The sequence below is a fragment of the Ostrea edulis genome, chromosome 9, assembly GCF_947568905.1.
Source record: "Ostrea edulis chromosome 9, xbOstEdul1.1, whole genome shotgun sequence".
NCBI classification, from domain to species: domain Eukaryota; kingdom Metazoa; phylum Mollusca; class Bivalvia; order Ostreida; family Ostreidae; genus Ostrea; species Ostrea edulis.
Genome location: NC_079172.1, coordinates 2732646 through 2745446, shown reverse-complemented (window position 1 = coordinate 2745446; position 12801 = coordinate 2732646). Strand labels below are relative to the sequence as shown.

The window sequence follows — 12801 nt, the reverse complement described above, 5'->3', positions numbered from 1 at the left end:
ACCGTGTCTAGGGCTATAACTGCAACCCTCCAAAGTCTGTCCTCCCAAAGAATTGTTACACAATTCATTAAATTCCCACAGAATACTCCTGACATTCGTAAAAACCAAGAGGAATTTTTCTCTATCGCTGGGTTTCCGGGAGTTGTTGGGACCATTGACGGCACTCACATTCAAATAATTGCCCCGAGTGAATATGAAAATGAGTATGTAAATAGACACCATTACCATAGCATCAACACACAGGTGGTCTTTGATCCATTCTACAAAATCCTTGATGTCGTAACAAAATGGCCGGGTTCCACGCATGACGCTAGGATTCTGAACGAAAGCGGTCTCAAAGTACTGTTTGACCAAGGAAGGTTACCTGTCCATACATACTTGCTAGGAGATAGTGGGTATCCTTCGAAGAGATGGCTCTTGACTCCATTTTTGCATCCCAATCAAGGTTGTCAGACAAATCATAACAGGTGAGAATCATTGTTTTTCGATCCGCGTTCATGGCTGTACTGAAAGTCCTACTTTCTCTTTGCTCAAAAGCGCCCTCTACACTCAGTATAGTGGCGGATCCAAACTGACATTTAAAAATGTATTCTTATCTATTAGCAATCATTAAATAACATTATGTTTACAGGATTTTTTTTAACAATGTAAATCTACTTTGATTGTTATATTTAACTGACATGTAAAGGGTACATTACTAATATTATTTTGTAAATAAAAGAGTGGTACATTTATATAGCCATGTCACCTGTACCTGTGTCACAAACTCGGGTAATATTTACCAGAATAGATATTTATGTCCATTATTTTTTTAAATCAAAAAATTCAAACTTAAAAATTATTTCAATAAAAACATTTAGTGTAAAGAAATGTGGAGATTTTTTTTTTAAAGAAAATAGATGAGCATTGATTATATGGGGTGGGTGGGAATTTTTTTTTACTACAATAATTCATATGAAACATAATGCTTTTATTAAAAATTTTGTCATTCCCAGCACAGTACAAAGTCCCTATTTATTCCTATATTTCCCTATAAACTTGAAGGTTCCTATATTTTCCCTCTAAGTCCCCCTATAAAGCCCTATGTAGGTGTAGCCAATTGGCAGCAAAATTTAAGCCATATGCTTATTGATACAATCATACCTATGATACATTCAGATATGTATTTTTGTTACATGTATTTTTGACAAAACAACATTAATTTAAGAGAATGGCTTTTTAAGAAACTGAAATACTTATCTCGAAACTTCTTTAATTTACATTTTAGCATATATTCTTATTATTTTAACATTTACTGAATCAGCAATCCATTTGAAGATTGTCATTATAAGCATGGCTTGCTATTAAAATCAATGGACTGGGCAAATATGAACTAAATTATACCATGTCATCTAGATCATATTTTTCTCCATTTCATTATATTAGTTTCAAATAAGCAATTTCAAACCTTTCTATTTTATTTTAAATGTTCAATTTATCCACTTCTAACATTTTGAAACTGTCTATATGCTGATCAATGTCAGTCCTTCTGTCAGCTCAATATAACAAACTTGTGGTTAAATCTATAGTAAAATCCCAATATTTGCCCAATAAACTGCAAAAAAAAAAAATCTTATAATCCTATATTATTTAAACCAAAAGTGGCTTGACACCCTGACAATGGTTTTTCTTCAGATTTTCAAATTACCCCCATCCCATTTTCATAAATTTTACATATCATTATTATTATTATTTTTTTGTTTTGTTATTATTATAGTTTTCCTAATATATTATATAGATTTGATTCAATCATAGGGCTCACAAGAAAACAAGAAGTGTTGTAGAGAGAGGGATAGGCCAACTTAAGAGAAGATTCCATGTTCTGCATGGAGAAATCCGCCTTTCTCCAGAAAAGGTGTGCTAAGTCATCATTGCTTGCTGCGTTTTGCACAACATATGCAAATCTAGACAGATACCTTGCCCAGCTGATGATAGTGGGAATGATGATGAAAATGTTAACAACCAACAAGATGATGGGCATGCTACTGGTAATCATCAGAACGGTCAAACAGAAGGACTAAGGTACAGACAACTATTTGCAGAAAATCACTCTTGATTGGTAAGCATTATGGAGGCTGGGACATTTAAGATAGAGATTAACAAAAGATGTTTGTAAAACACATATGCCCCCCCCCCCCCCATGGTGCAAAATTGAAAAGGGTTATACACACACACATCATTTAATTGAGAGTAGTATCATCAATTCAAAATATTGAGCAGACAATATATTCCTATGTCAAGAGTGGATTGACCATGTGACCTAAAAATCAATAGGGGTCATCTTCTCCTGAAGACGTACCAGTGTACCAAGTTTAATGTCTGTCAAGCAAAGGGTTCTCAAGATATGGAGCAGACAGTATATTCCAATGTCCAGTTTGACCCTTGACCTTTGACCATGTGATCTGAAAATCAATAGGGGTCGTCTTCTCCTGAAAACGTACCAGTGTACCACGTTTGATGTCTTTCAAGCAAAGGGTTCTCAAGATATTGAGCGGACATTATATTCCTATGTCCAGAGTAGATTGACCCTTGACCTTTGACCTTTTGACCTGAAAAACAATAGGAATCCTCTTCTACTCATAACTAACCCACATATGAAATATCATTATCATCAAGTGAATGGTTCTCAAGATATTGAGCGGACAACACATGGTCTACAGACCGACCGACCGACCGACAGGTGCAAAACAATATGCCCCCTCTTTTTCAAAGGAGGGCATAAAAATTATATTTCACATATTTTAAAAACTGAATTCATGCATTATTAAATGTGGCTTTGTTTCAGAAATTGTTTGTTTGCCCTTATATCTGACCTACTGATGATAATTTTCAACCCCTGTTTTCCTTTTAAATCATTTTAGTATACATTAAATTTCTTTTTCTTTAAATCAGACATTCAACATTACTTTATACTAATACCAATTGATTATTGTATCAAAATTTAAAAAAAGAAAGAAAAAAGTACATGTAAAATATTTCCTACCCTCTTAACTATTGTCTATAATCCTCCAATCAGAAATGGACAAACAAACATATTTCAATTTTGGCCAGAATGAAAACAAATCTACTACAGACATGTGTTTTATCATGATCATCAATTTATTTAGTTTAAGAATTATACAAAGTTGAGTCAAATAAATTGATAAATAATTTTCATGAATAACAGTCAAAGGCAGATATTATATTTCATATATTTTACTGGTATACAGTGTGCAACTAAATTTAAAAAAAAATACTTTTCATTCATGTTTTCTTCAGAATGCAAAAATTCTGGTATCACACATACACAAACTTCACATTTACAAATTTCATAAGAGCGAGCAGAGTTTTAACAGTTACCATATACAAGTACTAATTCTATGTCTTGTAAATTATTTTAAAAATATGTTGTAACAGAAATTTGTCGATATAGTTATATCTGTAATATGATACTCATAATTAATGTAAAACAATAAATTTTGGACAATTAAGTCACATATATATATAGTCATTCATGTAATGACAACTCATTGCAATGAAAAACAATCAATTTTAGGGATTCAATTTGACTTATATATAGTAATGAGAATGAAATAATTCTTTGATAAACAATGTCACAAACTATCAAGCTTTATGGAAACTGAAAAAATTAACAGTTTATATGAATATGCAAAATTTCCTTAAAAAGTCATATAAGATTTACAGTTATTAAAAAATCGTAACACACAGTAAGAAAAAAGTTACAGTTTGTTTTTGGGTTGTTATCTGTTAAGTTGTTCTTATAATTTGTCTCCTCTTCCTATACTACATTGATATGATAACCATGGTCCTGCAGTTCTTTAAAAGATTTCTAAAAAAATGTTTCCAATATATTGACATGTAAAAATCTGATCCATTGTTGTGGCCCTACTGTACCCTCTAGAGCCATGATTTGAATAAACTGAATATACAATAGCAGAGGATGCTTGCTTATCATCATGACTATAATCATAGCTAGCAGTGCATAAGAAGATTTTTAAAGACTTAAAATTAAACTTAAATATATAATCCCATGTACAACTCTGATCCCTTATTGTGGCCCTATCCTACACTCAGGGTTCACAAAATGAACTAATATGAACATTCGACAATGCTTGCAACTTTGATTCTATTGAGAAAATAGTTTTTAAAATATATCATATTCTGATAGTCACATATAAAATGTTTCCCCTACTCTGGTCTCACCCTAACCACAGTGGCCATGAATTTGAATACTTGAATCTGAACTGCCTGAAGATGCTGACAAACAACAGCAAAAATATTGATCAGTCTCTTAATCTAAGGATGGTTCATTCCTCTTTTTTAAGCTTTCTTATTTTCATTTCCAAATACTGGACTTCTAGTTCCAGCTTCCTGCAAGTTAGTTCTTCCATTTTTCTTTTCAGGTTAATGTCCCTGCTGCTATTGCCTGAGGTTACCAATGGCAATGAAGACTCCAGGACATATGTTACTTCTAGGGGAGTTGATCCAAGAATGTGGGGATCTGTATCTGGAGGTCCTTCAATTACATGGATTCCCCTATGATGGGAAGAGGAATACATTATTCTTTATGAATCTTGTATTAATCCATTTGAGAATGATTAAATGATGACTTGGATGATTAGTTTAATAATTGTTGTTCTATTTCTATTTTGATGTTTATATGATATATCATTAATTTATTTACACAAATCAAATTACAAACATTAATTCTGTCATGGTAGATTCCAATCAATCAAAGAATTTGACACCTATTATGATACAATTTTAAATAGTAAATGATGTTACTCATTAAGTTACTTACACAGATTCATCACCAAGTATATCTAGGTTTAGCAGGGACGTATCAATGCCTCCCTCTATACCCATTAGGCAAGTGTTATTTGCCCCAATTACACTAGTAACAGCTTCCGCTACAGCACTCAATGACTTCGGAGGAGGACCACCACCTGCAAAAAAAAAAATGTCTTCTGTAAAAATGTATTGAATTGCTACATACTGTGTGGATTTCTTTTTATCCTACAGGATTTATAAAGTGTTAAAATATAATATTACTGTAATGCACTGTATAGAATTATAAAAGAAATGTACGTGTTTTAAATAACATGAATTTAAAAGCATATGACATGTCAAATATTTAATTGGCGGGGGTGGGTGGGGGGGGGGGTCTTTTTTATCACATGAAATGTTACATTAATTTCTGAAATCATGTATGATTGTTGAATAACAATGTCATAAGGAATGCTGTTATGATTTTCAAGTTCCTTAAATGATTAAGACAATTTAAAAGATAAAGGGGTCGAAACAACTAGGGGCCGAAACGACTTGTGAGTGAAATGAGTGGCCAAAACGAACAAAGGTAAATACCCCACATTATCTTTTCATCGGCATAATTCCTTGCAATGAAAATGAAATGAAAGATTTGCCTGGATAAAATACGCATTTTAATCTCACTGTGTTAATGGGATGCATAAGTATACTTGTATATTTAATGTGATACACAAGTTCTCCTAACACTCGCGTACTCGTCAGTATATGTAGGTCTATGCACCTATCTATTGGTCATAAAACTTGTATTCACCATAATTTACAATTTCATCACCAACTCACCTGTACCAGTAATTATACGTCTGTGGTTGGAAATCTCCGTTTTTGTCTTCGAGAAGATGTTGTGCCACTTTTTCTCAACTTCTGCTGCCGTTCGAGTTGGCCCAACACTCATAGCACGAAGTTTTACCGCAATCTCCCCCCACGCTTTCGACTTCATTTGAGAGGTTAACTGGGGACTTAGTTTCCCTCTCACAACATCCTTGTATTCTTCAACAAGAGTAGTGAGTGCCAAGGACTCCTCACTACTCCAGTTTGGCTTTCGTTTGAGTTTGTGGCTTTCCATGTTTACGTCTGCGAAATTTGACAGATGTGACGTAAAACATGTTAAAAATACGACCTCCATCGCACAAGAGTTCCACCTTTAGTTTGGGAAATACTATGCGTTGCTAGGGTGACTCAACTTAAGTTTTCTAAATTACTAAGAACTGTATTTAGCTAAGAACAGTGCTTAACTTTTTTATGAATTGATACTTAAGTATTTTTCTTAGCTAAGAATTTTTTTAGTACTTAAGTAGGAAATCTAAGAAAAATCTTAGAATCTTTATGAATCCCGGCCCTGGTTTCACAGATGTACGGAAACATTACCGAATGAAAATACTCAAAGTATTTTAGGAGATAGCGCCAGTTCAACGAGTCTATTTCATCAGTTTTAGAGTAGTATTTTTGTCGAGATCGGTCCATTTCGGCCAGGTTTTTCAATATACCTCATCAATTTATTTCCAATATTTTTATATATTCTACTAGCCCTGGTTTCACAAATGTGCGGAAACATTACCGAATGAAAATACTCAAAGTATTTTAGGAGATAGCGCCAGTTTAACGAGTCCATTCCATCAATTTTAAAGTAGTATTTTTGTCGAGATCGGTCCATTTTGGCCAGGTTTTTCAATATACCTCATCAATTTATTTCCAATCTTTTTATATATTCTACTAGCCCTGGTTTCACAGATGTGCGGAAACTTTACTGAATGAAAATACTCAAAGTATTTTAAGAGATAATGCCAGTTCAACGAGTCTATTCCGTTAGTTTTAGAGTAGTATTTTTGTCGAGATCGGTCCATTTCGGCCTGGTTTTTCAATATCCCTCATTAATTTAGTTCCAATATTTTTATATATTCTTATAGCCTTGGTTTCACAGATGTGCATAAACTTTACCGAATGAAAATACTCAAAGTATTTTAGGAGATAGCGCCAGTTCAACGAGTCTATTCCATCGGTTTTAAAGTAGTATTTTTGTCGAGATCGGTCTATTTCGGCGAGGTTTTTCAATATATCTCATTAATTTATTTCCAATCTTTTTATATATTCTAATAGCCCTGGTCTTACAGATGTGCTTAAACTTTACCGAATGAAAATACTCAAAGTATTTTAGGAGATAGTGCTAGTTCAACGAGTCTATTTCATCAGTTTTACAGTAGTATTTTTGTCGAGATCGGTCCATTTCGGCCAGGTTTTTCAATATACCTCATTAATTTATTTCCAACCTTTTTATATATTCTACTAGCCCTGGTTTTACAGATGTGCGGAAACTTTACCGAATGAAAATACTCAAAGTTTTCTAGGAGATAATGCCAGTTCAACGAGTCTATTTCATCAGTTTTACAGTAGTATTTTTGTGTAGATCGGTCCATTTCGGCGAGGTTTTTTCAAATATACGTCATTAATTTATTTCCAATCTGTTTATATATTCTAATAGCCCTGGTTTCACAGATGTGCGGAAACATTACCGAATGAAAATACTCAAAGTATTTTAGGAGATAGTGCTAGTTCAACGAGTCTATTTCATCAGTTTTAGAGTAGTATTTTTGTCGAGATCGGTCCATTTCGACCAGGTTGTTCAATATACCTCATTAATTTATTTCCAATCTTTTTATATTATCTACTAGCCCTGGTTTTACAGATGTGTGGAAACTTTACCGAATGAAAATACTCAAAGTATTTTAGGAGATAATGCCAGTTCAACGAGACTATTTCGTCAGTTTTAAAGGAGTATTTTTGTCGAGATCGGTCCATTCCGGCGAGGTTTTTCAATATCCCTCATTAATTTAGTTCCAATCTTTTTATATATTCTTATAGCCTTGGTGTCAGAGATGTGCTTAAACTTTACCGAATGAAAATACTCAAAGTGTTTTAGGAGATAGTCCTAGTTCAACGAGTCTATTTCATCAGTTTTACAGTAGTATTTTTGTCGAGATCGGTCCATTTCGGCCTGGTTTTTCAATATACCTGATTAATTTATTTCCAATCTCTTTATATATTCTACTAGCCCTGGTTTTACAGATGTGCGGAAACTTTACTGAATGAAAATACTCAAAGTATTTTAGGAGATAATGCCAGTTCAACGAGTCTATTTCGTCAGTTTTAGAGTAGTATTTTTGTCGAGATCGGTCCATTTCGGCCTGGTTTTTTAATATACCTCATTAATTTATGTCCAATATTTTTATATATTCTAATAGCCCTGGTTTTACAGATGTGCGGAAACTTTATCGAATGAAAATACTCAAAGTATTTGAGTAGATAATGCCAGTTCAACGAGTCTATTTCATCAGTTTTAGAGTAGTATTTTTGTCGAGATCGGTCCATTTCGGCCAGGTTTTTCAAATATACATCATTAATTTATTTCCAACCTCTTTATATATTCTAATAGCCCTGGTTTCACAGATGTGCAGAAACATTACCGAATGAAAATACTCAAAGTAAGTTAGGAGATAGTGCCAGTTCAAAGAGTCTATTTCATCATTTTAGAGTAGTATTTTTGTCGAGATCAGTCCATTTCGGCCAGGTTTTCAATATACCTCATTAATTTATTTCCAATATTTTTATATATTCTACTAGTCGTGGTTTTACAGATGTGTGGAAACTTTATCGAATGAAAATACTCAAAGTATTTGAGTAGATAATGCCAGTTCAACGAGTCTATTTCGTCAGTTTTAGAGTAGTATTTTTGTCGACATCGGTCCATTTCGGCCTGGTTTTTTAATATACCTCATTAATTTATTTCCAATATTTTTTATATATTCTAATAGCCCTGATTTCACAGATGTACAGAAACATTACCAAATGAATATACTCAAAGTATTTTAGGAGATAGCGGCAGTTCAACGAGTCTATTCCATCACTTTTAGAGTAGTATTTTTGTCGAGATCGGTCCATTTCGGCCTGGTTTTTCAATATCCCTCATAAATTTAGTTCCAATATTTTTATATATTCTTATAGCCTTGGTTTCACAGATGTGCATAAACTTTACCGAATGAAAATACTCAAAGTATTTTAGGAGATAGCGCCAGTTCAACGAGTCTATTCCATCGGTTTTAAAGTAGTATTTTTGTCGAGATCGGTCTATTTCGGCGAGTTTTTTCAATATATCTCATTAATTTATTTCCAATCTTTTTATATATTCTAATAGCCCTGGTCTTACAGATGTGCTTAAATTTTACCAAATGAAAATACTCAAAGTATTTTAGGAGATAGTGCTAGTTCAACGAGTCTATTTCATCAGTTTTACAGTAGTATTTTTGTCGAGATCGGTCCATTTCGGCCAGGTTTTTCAATATACCTCATTAATTTATTTCCAACCTTTTTATATATTCTACTAGCCCTGGTTTTACAGATGTGCGGAAACTTTACCGAATGAAAATACTCAAAGTTTTTTAGGAGATAATGCCAGTTCAACGAGTCTACTTCATCAGTTTTACAGTAGTATTTTTGTCGAGATCGGTCCATTTCGGCGAGGTTTTTCAAATATACGTCATTAATTTATTTCCAACCTCTTTATATATTCTAATAGCCCTGGTTTCACAGATGTGCGGAAACATTACCGAATGAAAATACTCAAAGTATTTTAGGAGATAGCGCCAGTTCAACGAGTCTATTCCATCGGTTTTAAAGTAGTATTTTTGTCGAGATCGGTCTATTTCGGCGAGTTTTTTCAATATATCTCATTAATTTATTTCCAATCTTTTTATATATTCTAATAGCCCTGGTCTTACAGATGTCCTTAAATTTTACCAAATGAAAATACTCAAAGTATTTTAGGAGATAGTGCTAGTTCAACGAGTCTATTTCATCAGTTTTAGAGTAGTATTTTTGTCGAGATCGGTCCATTTCGGCCAGGTTTTTCAATATACCTCATCAATTTATTTCCAATATTTTTATATATTCTACTAGCCCTGGTTTCACAGATGTGCGGAAACATTACCGAATGAAAATACTCAAAGTATTTTAGTAGATAGCGACAGTTCAACGAGTCTATTCCATCAATTTTAAAGTAGTATTTTTGTCGAGATCGGTCCATTTTGGCCAGGTTTTTCAATATACCTCATTAATTTATTTCAAATCTTTTTATATATTCTACTAGACCTGGTTTTACAGATGTGCGGAAACTTTACTGAATGAAAATACTCAAAGTATTTTAAGAGATAATACCAGTTCAACGAGTTTATTCCGTTAGTTTTAGAGTAGTATTTTTGTCGAGATCGGTACATTTCGGCCAGGTTTTTCAATATACCTCATTAATTTATTTCCAACCTCTTTATATATTCTACTAGCCCTGGTTTTACAGATGTGCGGAAACTTTACCGAATGAAAATACTCAAAGTATTTTAGGAGATAGTGCCAGTTCAACGAGTCTATTTCATCAGTTTTAGAGTAGTATTTTTGTCGAGATCGGTCCATTTCGGCCAGGTTTTTCAATATACCTCATCAATTTATTTCCAATATTTTTATATATTCTACTAGCCCTGGTTTCACAGATGTGCGGAAACATTACCGAATGAAAATACTCAAAGTATTTTAGTAGATAGCGACAGTTCAACGAGTCTATTCCATCAATTTTAAAGTAGTATTTTTGTCGAGATCGGTCCATTTTGGCCAGGTTTTTCAATATACCTCATTAATTTATTTCAAATCTTTTTATATATTCTACTAGACCTGGTTTTACAGATGTGCGGAAACTTTACTGAATGAAAATACTCAAAGTATTTTAAGAGATAATACCAGTTCAACGAGTCTATTCCGTTAGTTTTAGAGTAGTATTTTTGTCGAGATCGGTACATTTCGGCCAGGTTTTTCAATATACCTCATTAATTTATTTCCAACCTTTTTATATATTCTACTAGCCCTGGTTTTACAGATGTGCGGAAACTTTACCGAATGAAAATACTCAAAGTATTTTAGGAGATAGTGCCAGTTCAACGAGTCTATTTCATCATTTTAGAGTAGTATTTTTGTGGAGATCGGTCCATTTCGGCCAGGTTTTCAATATACCTCATTAATTTATTTCCAATATTTTTATATATTCTACTAGCCCTGGTTTTACAGATGTGCGGAAACATTACCGAATGAAAATACTCAAAGTTTTTTAGGAGATAATGCCAGTTCAACGAGTCTATTTCATCAGTTTTAGAGTAGTATTTTTGTCGAGATCGGTCCATTTCGGCCAGGTTTTTCAAATATACGTCATTAATTTATTTCCAACCTCTTTATATATTCTAATAGCCCTGGTTTCACAGATGTGTGGAAACATTACCGAATGAAAATACTCAAAGTATTTTAGGAGATAGCGCCAGTTCAACGAGTCTATTCCATCAATTTTAAAGTAGTATTTTTGTCGAGATCGGTCCATTTCGGCCAGGTTTTTCAAATATACGTCATTAATTTATTTCCAACCTCTTTATATATTCTAATAGCCCTGGTTTCACAGATGTGTGGAAACATTACCGAATGAAAATACTCAAAGTATTTTAGGAGATAGCGCCAGTTCAACGAGTCTATTCCATCAATTTTAAAGTAGTATTTTTGTCGAGATCGGTCCATTTTGGTCAGGTTTTTCAATATACCTCATTAATTTATTTCCAATCTTTTTATATATTCTACTAGCCCTGGTTTTACAGATGTGCGGAAACTTTACTGAATGAAAATACTCAAAGTATTTTAAGAGATAATGCCAGTTCAACGAGTCTATTCCGTTAGTTTTAGAGTAGTATTTTTGTCGAGATCGGTCCATTTCGGCCTGGTTTTTCAATATACCTCATTAATTTATTTCCAATCTTTTTATATCATCTACTAGCCCTTGTTTTACAGATGTGTGGAAACTTTAACGAATGAAAATACTCAAAGTATTTTAGGAGATAGTGCTAGTTCAACGAGTCTATTTCATCAGTTTTAGAGTAGTATTTTTGTCGAGATCGGTCCATTTCGGCCAGGTTTTTCAATATACCTCATCAATTTATTTCCAACATTTTTATATATTCTACTAGCCCTGGTTTCACAGATGTGTGGAAACATTACCGAATGTAAATACTCAAAGTATTTTAGGAGATAGCGCCAGTTCAACGAGTCTATTCCATCAATTTTAAAGTAGTATTTTTGTCGAGTTCGGTCCATTTTGGCCAGGTTTTTCAATATACCTCATTAATTTATTTCCAATCTTTTTATATATTCTACTAGCTCTGGTTTTACAGATGTGCGGAAACTTTACTGAATGAAAATACTCAAAGTATTTTAAGAGATAATGCCAGTTGAACGAGTCTATTCCGTTAGTTTCAGAGTAGTATTTTTGTCGAGATCGGTCCATTTCGGCCTGGTTTTTCAATATCCCTCATTAATTTAGTTCCAATATTTTTATATATTCTTATAGCCTTGGTTTCACAGATGTGCTTAAACTTTACCGAATGAAAATACTCAAAGTATTTTAGGAGATAGCGCCAGTTCAACGAGTCTATTCCATCGGTTTTAAAGTAGTATTTTTGTCGAGATCGGTCCATTTCAACCAGGATTTTCAAAATACCTCATTAATTTATTTCCAATCTTTTTATATTATCTACTAGCCCTGGTTTTACAGATGTGTGGAAACTTTACCGAATGAAAATACTCAAAGTATTTTAGGAGATAATGCCAGTTCAACGAGTCTATTTCGTCAGTTTTAAAGGAGTATTTTTGTCGAGATCGGTCCATTCCGGCCAGGTTTTTCAATATCCCTCATTAATTTAGTTCCAATATTTTTATATATTCTTATAGCCTTGGTGTCAAAGATGTGCTTAAACTTTACTGAATGAAAATACTCAAAGTGTTTTAGGAGATAGTGCTAGTTCAACGAGTCTATTTCATCAGTTTTAGAGTAGTATTTTTGTCGAGATCGGTCCATTTCGGCGAGGT

General features: G+C 33.3%; 1 protein-coding gene and 1 long non-coding RNA gene across 2 annotated transcripts; one reads left to right on the top strand and one right to left on the bottom strand.

Moving 5' to 3' along the window:
* Positions 1 to 377: 377 nt before the first annotated feature.
* Positions 378 to 4831, top strand: LOC125665969 (uncharacterized). Its single transcript, XR_008798346.1, has 3 exons — positions 378 to 467; positions 1795 to 2098; positions 4443 to 4831. It is a non-coding gene; the product is annotated as an uncharacterized LOC125665969 (long non-coding RNA).
* On the bottom strand, positions 3116 to 6195 carry LOC125665957 (uncharacterized). Its single transcript, XM_048898993.2, has 3 exons — positions 5647 to 6195; positions 4841 to 4985; positions 3116 to 4575 (listed from the first exon to the last, which is right to left on the bottom strand). The coding sequence occupies exons 1-3, from the start codon at positions 5987 to 5989 to the stop codon at positions 4347 to 4349; spliced, it is 717 nt and encodes a 238-aa protein (XP_048754950.2). The 5' UTR covers positions 5990 to 6195; the 3' UTR covers positions 3116 to 4346.
* Positions 6196 to 12801: the final 6606 nt, after the last annotated feature.

Coding starts and splice junctions, on each gene's coding strand:
- LOC125665957 (XM_048898993.2), bottom strand. CDS start 5,989: ATGGAGGTCGTATTTTTAACATGTTTTACGTCACATCTGTCAAATTTC. Junction 4,986..5,646: donor ACGTATAATTACTGGTACAG/GTGAGTTGGTGA, acceptor TTTTTTTTGCAG/GTGGTGGTCCTCCTCCGAAG. Junction 4,576..4,840: donor ATACTTGGTGATGAATCTGT/GTAAGTAACTTA, acceptor TTCCCATCATAG/GGGAATCCATGTAATTGAAG.